The sequence below is a fragment of the Phragmites australis genome, chromosome 9 (genome assembly GCF_958298935.1).
Source record: "Phragmites australis chromosome 9, lpPhrAust1.1, whole genome shotgun sequence".
Classification (NCBI taxonomy): Eukaryota; Viridiplantae; Streptophyta; class Magnoliopsida; order Poales; family Poaceae; genus Phragmites; species Phragmites australis.
Window position 1 is genome coordinate 34,804,387 of NC_084929.1, and position 13,586 is coordinate 34,817,972.

Here is a 13,586-nt window from a genome sequence, read left to right on the forward strand (position 1 = left end):
TAGGTACTTATCAGTGTCGTAATATGCCATCGAGTTCCTTCGAGCAATGGTTTGCAACAAATATGGCAGATTCTTATATGATGTTTCGTAGGTCCCAAACCTCACCTCGAATGCCTTCCTCTTCACTCTCCATGCCTTGTTATAGCTGATAGTGTACTTGTATTTCTTCTTAATTTGCATGATAATGGACCTTAGTTTGTAGTTCAGATTATTCACAATCTAGGTGTACATCATATTGACGACAAATGATGATGTTACGTTCCTGTGGCTGGGCTCAAGTTTGTCCATCATGCAAAACTACATCTATAATGTAAAATTCATTACAAACATAGCCCAACATTTAATCTATACTACAATAAAAAAATTCTGATTTTTACATCAAACACCTCTAAATCCTACATCCACCACATCAATTATGACTATGCTATGTATAAAATTTACATTTAATATATAACATATGTCTAAATACTATATCTAATTGCTAAGATATGCATATAAATAGAATCTAATTGCTAATTATATCAAACCGTAATTCTAAAACTAGATCTACATTCCACCTATGTCTAGTTACTATCCTACCAGATTTGTAAAAAAATCTAAATCTAATATCTAACCTATGTCAAAACCTAACACTACTAACTATCCTACCGGATTTGTAAAAAAACAAAGAAAAAATATACTTCTTTTCTCCGACAAAGCTTCGGCGTACATTTTTCCCCTTCTCTCCCCTCCCCTCTCCCATCCTCTCCTCGTAGCTTAGTGGAAAATAAATGAGGGCACGACATCGGCAGGGCCAGCCACGCTAGTTTAAAAACTCAAAAGATCTCGCCCACTCAACAGACTACACCTTTTGGGTGGGCCTACGTGCTAGAGACGTCACGAAGGTCTCGCCCATTCAACAGGCGAGAATTTGATCTCGTCTGTTGAATGGGCGAGATCTTTTTCTATTTGGTTATTTAATTCGCTGACCGCCGGGTACTATAAGATCTCACCTATTGAACGAACGAGACCTTAATCTAGCCTGTTGAACGGACGACGGTAGGTTAGACCTACGATTTTTTTAAAACAACCATGTATTCTTGAAAATATTAAAAAAATTATATATATATATATATATATATATATATATAATCCTCATCTCACTAGTTGTCACGGGCCACGGCCCGGCTACCTTGTTGGGCCTGAGTTGGCCTAGCCCAAATGTCTCAGATAAAGCAAGGATTTGGTGGTCCAGCCCACGTGTTTCCTCATCTCGACGCCTTCCATTATACGGATCATCGGTACAGTGGGAGCATTGTTTCTTAATACTCTAAACAACATACAGATACACACTCACATAATTATATATATCAACTCACAAAAACATCTAATAGAAATCAGATATACAGACCTTAGAAATTGATAAAATCTACTAAAAATATTTCACATTTATAAGACACTCAAAGAGCAAACATATGATTTAATCTTTAATTGATAAAAGTATAACCACCCCTACTAACTAGGCATTGCTTTCTTAACGACTAAAGTATGCCGCCCCCTATCATTTTTCTCTCTCTAACTACGTGTCTATTCAACTTTGACGTTGTAAACATTTTTTTCGTTGCTGCGACCTTTTTTGCGTTTTTCCCCGTACGTTGCTACGACCTTGAAGTTACGAACTTTCGATGAATTAGTAGAAACGAACCCAAACTGGCACGCTGAACTTTATGCATTGACGTCTAGTACAGGGAAAATGCATATGAAAGTTGTTGTTGTGCAGTTCAACGAGAGAGTCTCGGCGACAATGTCAAGAACCCTGTCGTCGAAGCAACGTTTGATCACGCGCGGACGTCGTAACTTAAGCACGGTGTTGACTCGCTGCACGCAGGCACGCCTCGTACGTGAGAACATAAACTAGCTAGGTGGACCGTCGTGCGGTCCACGCGAACTCTCGCGTGCAGTTAGATGGCCAAATAAATATGATTCACGTGTGCAATCAATATTCTTTCTTTATTTTCTTCTCGGGAATTAATCCGTTTGGTAGAGTTTTCTCTTCTAGTTTTACATCATATTTTAAGTTTATAGGTTAAAAAATAGTTTAAGTTTTCATTTTTATTTTAAAATAGAAACAATATGCCTCAGCCAAATACCTTTAGTGCACATATAGTTTTAGCTCAACAAATTTCTAAAGCTATAAATATTCGATTCAATTTTTTTAAACTGAAGCTCTAACAAATAAACCATGAGACTACGTGCAGGTTCGCTCTGAATTTAATCTTCACTCTGAATTTAATCATTCGTTTCACTCGCCAAAGGCCACGCACATGCAGCACAACAGACGTGGCTCTGCTGCCTGCAGTCCCGAACACAAACCTGATTCGAATTGCGTCGATTCTATTTCTCTGTCGCGCACAAGTTTTCCGGTGGGCGGTGATGCCATGCGGCGAACACTGTGGACGAAAGGGATCAACGCTTCGACGGGGCATTACCAACCACTTAATTTCGTTTCCGTCTCCGCCTAAGTGATTTTCATGTGGCGCGGACGTCGCGTGATCCGTCACCACTCACCAAACCCGTTTCTTATTCTCACAATCCAGGTCGGCGTGACATCTCACTTCCAGATTCGCTTCCTTGTGTCTATCCGCGAATGCAGCCACAGTGGCGTCCCATTTGTTTCAACGCCAACCTTTTTCTTTTGTGGTGGTGGTGCTGTGCGTATGAAATTTCTGACGGGAAATCAATGTCTGATGTTTGAAACGGCAAGCCCGGAAAATCTTAGGTGAAAGGTGGTATCTTAGTCCATTATTGAACACAAGTTGAAGTTGGATAAGCAATGATATAGGATTGACATGTCAACTGGTCTTCTTTTTTTCTTATTTCAGCCAACCTGTCAATAGATCATGACTGTTTATTTTGAACTCATCTGTACTGTGCATTCTAAGTCTCGTTCCTATCAACAGTACAAGTTGACAGGACCAGAGCGTGATGAATTCTATAGTTGTGGCGTGTGACCAAACGATCAACGTCCACCCAACAACGACGCGTGCGCCGCTCGGTTTGCGGCGTGAACTCCAAGTCATGATCTGCCAATTGGCCGTGGAACCACCAAGCTGAGAACACGTCCGCTCTCCGCTCGTCGCATTCCTACGCACGCACGCACGGCAACTTTTCATACAACGAAAACCTGCGGCCGTATCCGTGTGCCATACCAAGTTTCCATCCACCGATCCAGCAACGCCGGCGACTCGCGGAAGTAGGAGCAGCAGTCGTGGCCGAGCCGCGTCCCCGCGCCCATCGGCCAAAGCCCCCTCGCGCGCGGTGCAATAAAACCAGGTGGATTAGCGCGTTAGGTCGCACCTGATTTTTGTTGCACATAGCACAATATAAAAAATTAAATAATTATATTCATTAATTTTGAGCATCTCAATATTTATTTGTGAATTTATCAATATTTAACATATTTATTTAATTATAAAAAAGTATTACTATCATGCATGCACATAATTTTAACATGTAGATGACAGTAATATGAAATTAACTAAATTTGTTTCATATTTTTTGAGTTTAGATATTTTTTATGCATTTTAGATTATTTCAGCAGATTTAATCACTATTATTTATTTCACTATTTTTATGGAATTTCAAAAAAATCATGTGCAGAAATATATATACGTGTGTGTATATATATACATGTGTACACATATGTGAGACTCATATGAATAGTAGCTATAATAGCTTGATCCCCTATAATTACTTTAAATCTTGGTCCCTTAATATATGTAATAGATTAGATGCCCCGCTCGGCATTGACCTGCGGGGACCACGAGCAACTCGGCTGCACCACACGGGCACAAGCTGTACTAAACCAAACAAACCGTGAGAGAATCTGAACCAATGATGGCAGTGGGTGTCACGTCAAAACGCTAATCACATGAATAAGCATTCATAAGTATCATGCAATTATGTTTATGCGTATTCGTTTGATAATTTGAGTTTAAATATGTTTCAAAAGTACTTAGGTGTAGTTTAGAGCCTTTCAAAAAAAACCCTAAATGTCTTAGAGATAAAGAAAATTAGAAAAAGAAATAGAATCAAGTTTTTAGCATAATATCACTCTCGTGATCAAATCGCCAGCGGGTAGACATGTGGGTTTCTCATGGTCGACCTACCTTTCCCGCTGTCTGACTGCCACAGCGCAGAGACTCCACTTAAGAAAATCAGTCAACTCTCTCACATTCTCACTCTCACTCACCCTTCACCCACACCAAGAGAAATAGAGAGACCACCTTGATGTCCACGACGATCGGAGACCGACCAAGGGGACTTCCTCGAACTCCCCGAAGGCTTCCTCGAGATCATCCTCTTCACACTCATCGTCGGTGAAGTTTCCACACAAGTTCATCCACCTCAAGCCCTACATCACCTCGGAGCCTGATCTCCAAATCGAAGCTTCCTCGGAGTGATCTCCTTCAATAAAAAGCTTCCTTACACTAAGATAAGATATCTCCTACTATTTTCCCATCGTTTTCTGCTCTAATCGATCTTCATTCCATTTAGATCTAAGCTTAGCTCTAGCTTTGGGCTTATCTATAGTGTATTTTGAGTTTAGCTTAGTAAATATTGTTCAAATAATTTTAGAAGCACTCTACTAGTCTTATAGAACATTTTTTATCCTTCGTGATCGAAGATTTTACCGGAGCCTTTGTTGGCAGCCTCGCGAAGTGGAAAGATATAGGCTAGTGAAACACGTGAGGAAGAAACCTAAAGAAAAAACAAAATAAAAACGAGAAGATTACCTAAATGTGGAGGTATCGTTGCAGTGCTAAGGTGCTGCTCTCGGGAGGAAGAAGGAGAAAGGTATCGATTGAGTTGCTGAAGCTATCCCTAGGAGTTTGGATATGAGATTCTAGGCTTTTTCAGTCAAGAGGTTCTGCTCTCGTGAGGAAGAAGTAGAGAGATCTTGATTGAGTTGTTGTAGCTTTTGCCAGGAGTTTGGATCTGAGATTCCAGATGAGTTTACACTGTGAGAGAGAGGGGATGTGGGGGAAAGAGGTATTTGGGAGCAGGGGGCAGGGAATCTTACCTTGAATCAATCGATGCAGTGCAGGCTGTCCTCTACCGCCGGTGACGCAAACCGGGGGGATGTGAGCATGTCGTCGTGGTTGGCGGGGATCTCCTGGTGTGGTGAGGAGGGGGGTAGGAGCACAGCGCCGCGAGAGGGCTCTGGAAGGGTGAGACGTGGAAGCACTACTGGTCGGTAAAAGTTGGGCAGGCGATTTTACTGGAAGAAGGCTCACCTGTCAGCGACTGTGGTCAGTAACTACTGGAAACTCCTGGCTTGAGAGATCGTGTATTCTTGGCTCAATAGTATTTTTACTTGATGAGTAACGGAACTTACATTTCAGAGCATATGGAGCACCCGTGGATAAAAATTGCAAATCGAACCTAACTCGGGTGGCCCCGTGCGCCGATGGTCCCACGAGGTCATTTTCTCACCGAACTCGTCCCATCAGGTCTGAAACCTACTAGGATCTGATTCGATTTGATTGGGCAAACCGCCATCTCTAGCCGGAGGTGGTTTTGCACCGGTATTAAATTCATGACAGAATCAAATACTATGATTCGGATCCATTACGTTCTTGTTCTTGCTCAAACTAGTCTCGATCCGTCCCTGACTTGTTACCACCCGTGGATCCTAAGTGACCCCGGGCACCGGGCAGGCTCGCAGCCCTCAGGTCGCGTCTCCGCGCGGGGCCCTCGCTCCATTTCCCCCACCACCACACCACCAGCCCGTATTTATTCCGCGGTCCTCCGTTCCGTCCCGGAACAGAACTCGCCAGGCCAGTCGTCGCCCCCTCGCTTTCCTCCGCTTTTTTGAACTCTTCTTTAGCTTTTACTCTTCTTTTCTCTTTGGCTTCCACTCCTCCCCACCCAGTCCTCCTCCTCCTCCCTTTCCTCGTCGCTTCCCTTCGTCAGGTGTTGGGCTGGCATCCCTGGGACTGGGCTGGCTGGCCCATCATAGGTTACAAAAGGAGAACGACAGGAGCAGAAAGGCGTCGAACAAGACCAGACACAGACCGAATTCTTCTTCTCCCGTTCACCCCATTCTACTGTACATCTTCTCCCCGAATCCTCCCTCTTCTGCCTCTAGGCCTCTTCCTCTAGCTTCTAGAACCTTCTCGAGCTCCGTTCCCTAGCAAGGTTGCTAACACCCTTCCCGGTGCGTCCTCTGACCCTCGCAGTCGCAGCAGCTCGCCCGGAGGAAGGAAACCCTAGCGCAAGCCGCACCCGCACCGCCGCCTCCGGTCGCTGCACCTCCCCGCATGGCGTCCCCGGCACGGCCCGCGGCCGCCTCCGTCTCCGGCGCCTTCGGCCTCCCGCCCGACCCCAAACGCTGCTCCTTCGACCAGGCGCTCCGACGAGAGGTACCCGCCTTTGATCTGCGCGAGATCTCCGCTCCTCATGCTGTCTGGGCCTGGGAGTAGGTGTCGAAACCGAGTGGTTTCGTGTGCGAGTGGCGTGTTGGTACTTGGTATGGACGCTGGGTCGTTGGAGGCTGCAACTTGCTGCTCCGTTCTTATTTGTGAGAACGGCTGGGAATTATCGTCGCTTGATTGTGTGTAACTGCGGATTTGGAAGTTCGTTGACCGCTTTTGCTGTGTAGGCTTTGGATATACTCGGTTGTGCTGTTTCTGTTGTTGTTCTGGCCGATTTGAGGAAAAGGAATGGACAAATGAACCCTCTTGCAGTTTTGTGCGGAGATTTCGCGTTAGTTTTGGTTGACTAGTCGGATTTGTGGGTGGTTCGGTACGATTAGGGTACCTTAGGTCGAGCTGCTAGATTTATCCTTGGGTGCTTCATGCAGTGATGCTTGTTATGGCTATGTTCTCTGCATATTTGTAACTAAGCTACAAGAGAAAACTGATGTTGTCTTGATACGTTTCAGGATTTATTTTCCTTGCTTTGTTTTGTATAGTTCTGAACTTCCTAGGGTTGCTTGCCTTTTCATGACATATAGTATGCTGACATTTATTTGTGAATAATTCTGAGCAATGCAACTATGCAAAGTATTGCTTGAATGATTCATAGATTGGCTGTATATTTTCAGATCATTATGTGCTCATCTTATGCTGAACCTATATGTTCATTGTTTATATCCTTACTAATTTTTTATTCCTCAATGAAGCAGGATTTTCAGGAGAACAGATATCTGATGTCATCTGTTAATTTCCATGAGCAAGAAAAAATATCTAAAAAAATCGTAACAGAAGCTATAGAGGACTGCATGAAGAAACAAGCAGATAACTTGTTGCAATCACTGGATGTCATCAGTGGTAGGCTGTCACAATTGGAGTTATATTGCTATAAGCTGGAAAGGTCCATTGGAGAATTACGAAGTGACGTTATGGATTATCACAGTGAAGCAAATCATAACTTCTGTTGCCTTGAAAAGCACGTGAAAGAGGTATGTGCTGGTTTAGATCCAAATATCCAAATCCCTTGTTGTTTTTATTTTAACTCTGTATAATGATGCATTAACACTGTGAAGTATTGTCACCGTGAACTATGAACATTTAATGTTTAGTTTCAGAATTATTTGTAAATAGGTTTGGACAGTAATTTCCATATGTAAAAGACATATTGTTGGTTCTGTTGAACAGGACAAAATGCATGTAATGAATGGATAAGATATTTTCCAGCTAAATCATGTATACTGAAATATGATGGGATGCTTTGCAGTTTAAGCATTAGATATTTGCAATCTAAAACTATTTCTGTAAACTTAAGCTTCGTTAATTTGTGGGGATATTTCAGGCATGTACTAATAGCCTGGAACGTTCAAAGAGCTTATGTTGACAATCTAGTCTTAGGTGCTTCTGCTGCAGTGGTACATCAAAATCAGTATGAGCTGAATCTTTATGTCTTAATAGCAACACAATATTGGCTTCGCCGTACATAGATTAGCGAAACTAAGATGTTGCGCTTACATATTGTATTCAGACGACTGTTTGGCCAATAATTATTCTGTAGATTGTGAGTAGGTAGATATGGATGCAAGGCACATGATGTAAGGCAGTAAAACATGTTGTCATAGAGCAAACATAGATCTGATTGCTCTACCCTATTGGTCTAGGGGCTGTGGAGCTTGTCATCTGGATTTTGTGATTGTTATGGCAGGGAATTTTCAAACAAAGCTCATTTCTGTAGGTTTTCTAAAAGTGGTAGACAGTTAAGATGAACTGTATAGCTGGCATCTAGTGCACAATTTTTTATACCTTCTTTTTTAATTCAGAATCCACTATGTCCAACTAATGATGTCAATGAAGCCTGTTGTAATATTTTTAAGAGTAACTGGACCTACTTTCTTGGCCAGGTTCAGAAATCCGTGCAGGTTCTTCAGGATAAGCAAGAGGTTGCCGAAACTCAGAAGGAACTGAGCAAACTTCAAATAGTATACGAGGACTCTGCACAAAAGAGTGAAGGTACTGCTCCATCAATTCTTATGACAAGAGAAAATGAGCTTGCCCTAGTGCCGTTGCACCAAGTAAATGCTGTTCAGTCTCCTGCTATGCAATTCCAAAGTTGCAATGGCCTTATTCTACAGCAACTGGTGCCAGTCTCTTTGAGCACCCAACAAGACCAGCAGCGCTCGAACCAAACAACCATGTACTGCATGCAAGGCCAAAGTCATTTGGAGCACAGACATGCCCAACCATTGCAAGCTGCCGCTCAATCTGTGCAGCCACATACCCAGAACCCTCAGCCACAAACTGTAGTTGAGGTACCTCAGATAACTAGTCAGACATCAGAGTTCTACCTTCAACCTCAGCAGCAATGGCCACATCAAACAGCTCAGCAGGTTCAGACCCAGGCAAGGCAACCACAACCACAGGTGGTTCAGCAGGTACATCAGCAGCAGTACAACAATATTCAGCAAGTTCCAGCACATGTGGTTCAGCTGCAAACATCTTCTCCACAGGCTCATAGCGCACCTCAGGTCACACTGGTATATCCTCCATATGAACCTCATCAGCCTGCGAACACCGAGGCACGCACAAGAGGCATGGTTGTGCAGCCTTCATACTCAACAATTTCCTCAGCCCAGCGGAACCATCATGAAGTTGCTCCTATTTATGTGCAAAGCAATGTAATTTCTGTTCCATTGGCAGAGCAGCCTCAGCAACTTCATCTGCTTGGGAATGGCTCTTTTGGACCTCAACCATGCAAGGTTGGTCCATGTGGTATTTCAGCATATACGGTACAAGGGAGTGCACAGACCTACAACACTGCTTATGGAAGCCCTTCCAGCAATCCTGCCACTGTTGTTGCTATCCTTAATCAACAAGCACATGCCAGTGCTCCGACGGTGCTTCATCATTTAGCACCTCAGGCTTTGCAGAATTGTTCGGTAGACATGGTCGAAAAGGCTGCTCAAATGGGTTACTCAAAGGATCAAGTTGACAACATGGTGCTCCGTATGGCGACTGCAGGCCATCCTGTAGAATTCAACCCCATGCATGACATGCTGAGCTCTGTTAGCAATGCGGTGACTCCACAGGCATGGTCTGGGTAGTCAAGAGTGAACAACTCGGCATCAAACCACTTTCGTTCTATGGTGACTTGTTTTGTGATATATATCAAGGTATCTTATTATCATCGGAATGTCATCAGGTATTTCCTCTGGCATCTTTTTATCTGCCAGCAGATAGGTACATATCATCCAGCTTATTTTTTAAAGTCTGGAGGATGGCGATGAAATAAGACTGTTAGGATAGTTAAATGATGATTGTTAGCATGTGTCCTACCTTTTAATGGACATATATGCTTGTAATAGTGGACTTGCATACACATGAGTGATAAATTTGTTGTTTTCACAGAAAACCCTGTTGTGACTTGCATACGCATGTTTTGCGGTATAAATGTGACAAATTTGTTGTACGTTTTCACTTTCTGTAAGTGTACAACTCGTTAATGGTGGATCGCGGGAGCCCGGATGTACGATCTTTTAGCCAGCGAGCAGCTCTCCTCCCACCTCTCGGATGCCCGCGCCGCCCCGTTTTGTGCCGATGTTCTAGGCAACGACTCTCTGCAGGTTGGCCGCTTGGCAACGAAGGAAAAGCGTGGGTCAGTTCGTGCTACTTTTGTCTGAGCACTCGTGGATTTGGCATCGGCATATCAGCTTTTCTTGGACAACACACGCTCCTCAACATTCACAAAAGGGGACAAACGCTCGTGCCGCCAACCACAGCGAGCTATCAACCCCATTTCTGTGCTCCATACGGAACAGATCACGAAAAGAGGCAGAGGAACACAGTATTTAGACATCTCGTGGCAGATTGTACCGGCGCACATGGACTTCACCTCCAAATCCAGACAGCTTTGCATCTAGTTTATTGCTCCCACACAGTTTATGGACTGCATAGCCATTCGCTGTTGCATAACATGATTATTACGTTGGTACGACAAACCAATGTTTCAGGGTTCAGACATACAAGCAGCACAAACACAACTGCGACTTACATTGATAACATAAGCTGATCGCGAGTTGTGATGGAATTGAAGATAGAGACCGGGTACGATAACTTAAAGACACCTCATGCCCATATCAACTATGCACCTTGCTGGAGGAGACCAAGGATAGTACCCCAGAAGCACGCCTGCTCCGTCAAGGATATCACATTCAGCAACTTTGGGGGTGGAACGCTAGCCTTTGCAGATCTGCACCAGGAAGCACCCATCTAATGATAACTTTAGGCTCATCCTGATTCATTAATCCCCAAATAGAGTAGAGAGCAGCAGGTCTTGCACAAACGTTGCTCGGATGCTGGCTTGCTTCCGTTTTTGTTCCCTTTCTTCACTTGTGAGGGATGAGTCAATACTGCCGTTGAAAAAGAAAAGCGGATGACTCAACTCTGTAGAGTTTATTTAAGTTATTGCAAGATGCCTTAAATAATTCAAGATGCAGCAGAACCAGCTTCAGAGATGCATTTCCGAAATAGTAAGATGCAACAAATTTGTCACTGCACACTGCTTATCAATTAAACCAACTTGCTGCTAGAGTACTGCTAGACGCGTCTATTCGATGCAAGGCTTTCAATAAAGGAAAAAACTGATCTATCTAGAACTATGGGCTAGGATTTCCATGGTCAGTATAGTTCCCTGTCAAACTAGAATACTAGATGATTCAGATATAGACACTAAACTAGTCCATAAAGTAACCATAAGAGTATGTTTTCGCAAAAATTGGGGTAGGATATGGTTATAAGCCTATCAACTTGAATACATCTATAGCAGTGTTTCTGTTAGCATGAATGTATGTATAATATACCTTAACTTCTGCGCCCGAGCAGGCATCTCTTTTACAATGGTAGCATCATCTGGAATGGAAATAGTTGATTTTGATGTCTCCTCTGCATCTGATGTTGGGAAGCTAAGGCCGAATGATGATAGAAGAGGATCGGCTGAAATATTTGCCGCGTTGTTATTGCTGCTCGGCCTATGTCGACCTCCAAGAAGCACCTGCAAATGGGCCTCCCGTAGATCTCGTCTCAGCAAAGAAAGGGCCTGGCTGCCTGGAATAACGAATCTGCGCAACCGGCGATGATTCTGTAGGTGGTCAAAAGTTAAAAAGAGCTTTCAGGGAAAAAGAACTTTCTAAATTGACCTGATACATTTTTATACATCAATTGTCCGGAACTCCAGAACTCATGAATATTACATGTGGGGTATAAGAGGGTACCTTCAACAAGTATCCATGCTGCATAGTAATATGGTTAACCATATCCTTTGTAACCATATCAGAGCAAACAGGGCAAGGCTGAAATGAGAAATGGAAAACAACAGGGTAAAAAAAACCAGTGAGATGAACCATTATCACAGCATAAGAGCAAGAAAATCATAAAGTGCGAGACACCTGAGCTTGCAGCAAATAGACAAACAAAAGGTCATCTCAAATGAGGCAAAGAAAAGGGATCGCCAATCTATATTCAGCACATTTATGGCACCTTAGAGACACGTGAGCTCTTAAACCTACGTAAAATAGTAAAAGCTAGAAGTTACAGCCCTGAAACTGACTCAAGCATAATTTAACTATTCCTTCGAAGCTGGTATTTCAGTTCACTAGTCCAAAGGTAGAATCCCACAATGATGTTCATTCTTTGGATCAAACTTAAAATCTTCTTCTCCAAATGCTTATTTGAAAATTTCTTCTCGCGGTTTTCCAGTCCAAAGTTGTTCTTGTAGCACGAATGACATTGCTGTCATTTTGCATCTCCAAATTTTACGGTCGAATTTTCTGCTCCGAGAAGAGCAACTAATGACACTAATTCTACCTTCAGCACATCCCAAAACTCTTGTTTTAGTTAGACAGACCAGAGGGAAAAAAAAACTCATCTCGTTCTTCAGGTCAACGCCATCAATCCGATAGGTTCCAATCTCTAACTGCCACAGGAATTTAACCCATAACCAAACGTTCCCAATCTTCACCTACAACTAGTATTACGAGCTGAGTCTCCAAGTCAGAACACAAACTTCATCCTCTCTAACCATCCACTAAACGCAAATATTCATCAGATTAAGGAACTTGGCGCGTCGGCACTCACCGCCGCGTGGGGCTCGAATGGGTGCTCCTCCTCCAGGTGCGCGCAAAGGGAGGCGACGTCGTGGTCCTCGTAGCAGTAGGGGCACGCGAACTCCGGCCTCCCCTCCTCGTCCATGTCCAGCTCTTCCATCCCCGCCCGATCTGCACCCACCAGACCAAGCCCGGGTCAACCCAACCAGAATCAAACAAATCCGCAGAGCAAGAGAGGAACCGCAAGGAGGGGAGCGCGGTCGCCGCACCTCTGTGGCCAAGCTGCGCTGCGTAGAACCGCTTAGCGGCGGCCAGGCGCGAGATCCAGTGCTCCGAGTCCATCGATTCGGCGCGGGCAGATAGATACGGCTTCTCCTCTCCTCTCCTCTCCTCTCCTCCTTGCGGCGGCGGCAGCTCCGCACGCCTCTCCTCTCCTCGACTCCGCGCGATCAGCTCGCGGCCCCTGCGAACCGGAGCTCGCAGGTTTTTGTCGAGGAGAGGAGCTGAAGTGGAGGACGACGAGGAAAGGAGGAGAAGCAGAAGCTACTCTCCTCTTATCGGGAGGTGAGATGTGAAGAGAGGAGAGGACGGGAAGAGGAGCGGGGAACGGGTCGCCGCTGCCTTTTTATTATCCGCCGCACGGTGGTCGTCCCCGCCGCGTCAGCGCCTGCGCGAGACGGGCCCCGGGGCGCCAGAGGAGAAAACCGCACGGAGTGGGTGGGTTTGGGGTCGGGAAAACGAATGTGGATTCGCCGGGGCCGCGCTGTAGCATCCGTGACACCGCGCCCGAGTGGCGCGGCAGGCGAAGACGAGGGCATCGCCATCGCGGCGTACGTGCGGGGAGACGGCGGGCAGGGTGTGGCCAGCGGTCGGTCGGCACAGGGTGGGCGATCGTTCGCACTGTAGGGTGCGCTGGGTGTATCGGCAAGGTCGGTCAGCTGGACCTGGACGCATGATGTGGCAATGACCAGAATATGACCGGCCCCAGTATTAAACACTAGTTAGTTTTCTCGTCGCCTCTCTCCACTACTATTCT

At 44.8% G+C, this 13,586-nt stretch overlaps 2 protein-coding genes across 6 annotated transcripts; one reads left to right on the forward strand and one right to left on the reverse strand.

The window, feature by feature from the left end:
* The first annotated feature begins 5,791 nt into the window (after positions 1–5,791).
* On the forward strand, positions 5,792–9,926 carry LOC133929407 (uncharacterized). 4 transcript variants are annotated; one of them, XM_062376146.1, is made up of 4 exons: positions 5,792–6,091; positions 6,222–6,404; positions 7,166–7,444; positions 8,354–9,926. In XM_062376146.1, exons 2-4 carry the CDS (start codon positions 6,303–6,305, stop codon positions 9,551–9,553), a joined length of 1,581 nt encoding a protein of 526 aa, XP_062232130.1. In that variant the 5' UTR covers positions 5,792–6,091; positions 6,222–6,302; the 3' UTR covers positions 9,554–9,926. The 4 variants fall into 4 exon arrangements, with proteins under 4 accessions (XP_062232130.1, XP_062232129.1, XP_062232132.1 ...); XM_062376145.1 differs by having other exon boundaries at positions 5,793–6,404; XM_062376148.1 differs by having other exon boundaries at positions 5,793–6,404; positions 8,360–9,926.
* A 410-nt stretch (positions 9,927–10,336) lies between these two features.
* On the reverse strand, positions 10,337–13,182 carry LOC133929409 (protein DEHYDRATION-INDUCED 19-like). Of its 2 annotated transcripts, none has more exons than XM_062376150.1 (5): positions 12,820–13,182; positions 12,582–12,721; positions 11,720–11,797; positions 11,309–11,586; positions 10,337–10,892 (listed from the first exon to the last, which is right to left on the reverse strand). In XM_062376150.1, exons 1-5 carry the CDS (start codon positions 12,890–12,892, stop codon positions 10,853–10,855), a joined length of 609 nt encoding a protein of 202 aa, XP_062232134.1. In that variant the 5' UTR covers positions 12,893–13,182; the 3' UTR covers positions 10,337–10,852. The 2 variants fall into 2 exon arrangements, with proteins under 2 accessions (XP_062232134.1, XP_062232133.1); XM_062376149.1 differs by having other exon boundaries at positions 10,337–10,858; positions 12,820–13,170.
* Between the last annotated feature and the right edge of the window lie 404 nt (positions 13,183–13,586).

Coding starts and splice junctions, on each gene's coding strand:
- LOC133929407 (XM_062376146.1), top strand. CDS start 6,303: ATGGCGTCCCCGGCACGGCCCGCGGCCGCCTCCGTCTCCGGCGCCTTC. Junction 6,405..7,165: donor ACCAGGCGCTCCGACGAGAG/GTACCCGCCTTT, acceptor TCCTCAATGAAG/CAGGATTTTCAGGAGAACAG. Junction 7,445..8,353: donor TTGAAAAGCACGTGAAAGAG/GTATGTGCTGGT, acceptor TTTCTTGGCCAG/GTTCAGAAATCCGTGCAGGT.
- LOC133929409 (XM_062376149.1), bottom strand. CDS start 12,892: ATGGACTCGGAGCACTGGATCTCGCGCCTGGCCGCCGCTAAGCGGTTC. Junction 12,722..12,819: donor AGCGCAGCTTGGCCACAGAG/GTGCGGCGACCG, acceptor TGGTGGGTGCAG/ATCGGGCGGGGATGGAAGAG. Junction 10,859..11,308: donor GCTCGGGCGCAGAAGTTAAG/GTATATTATACA, acceptor TTTCAACGGCAG/TATTGACTCATCCCTCACAA.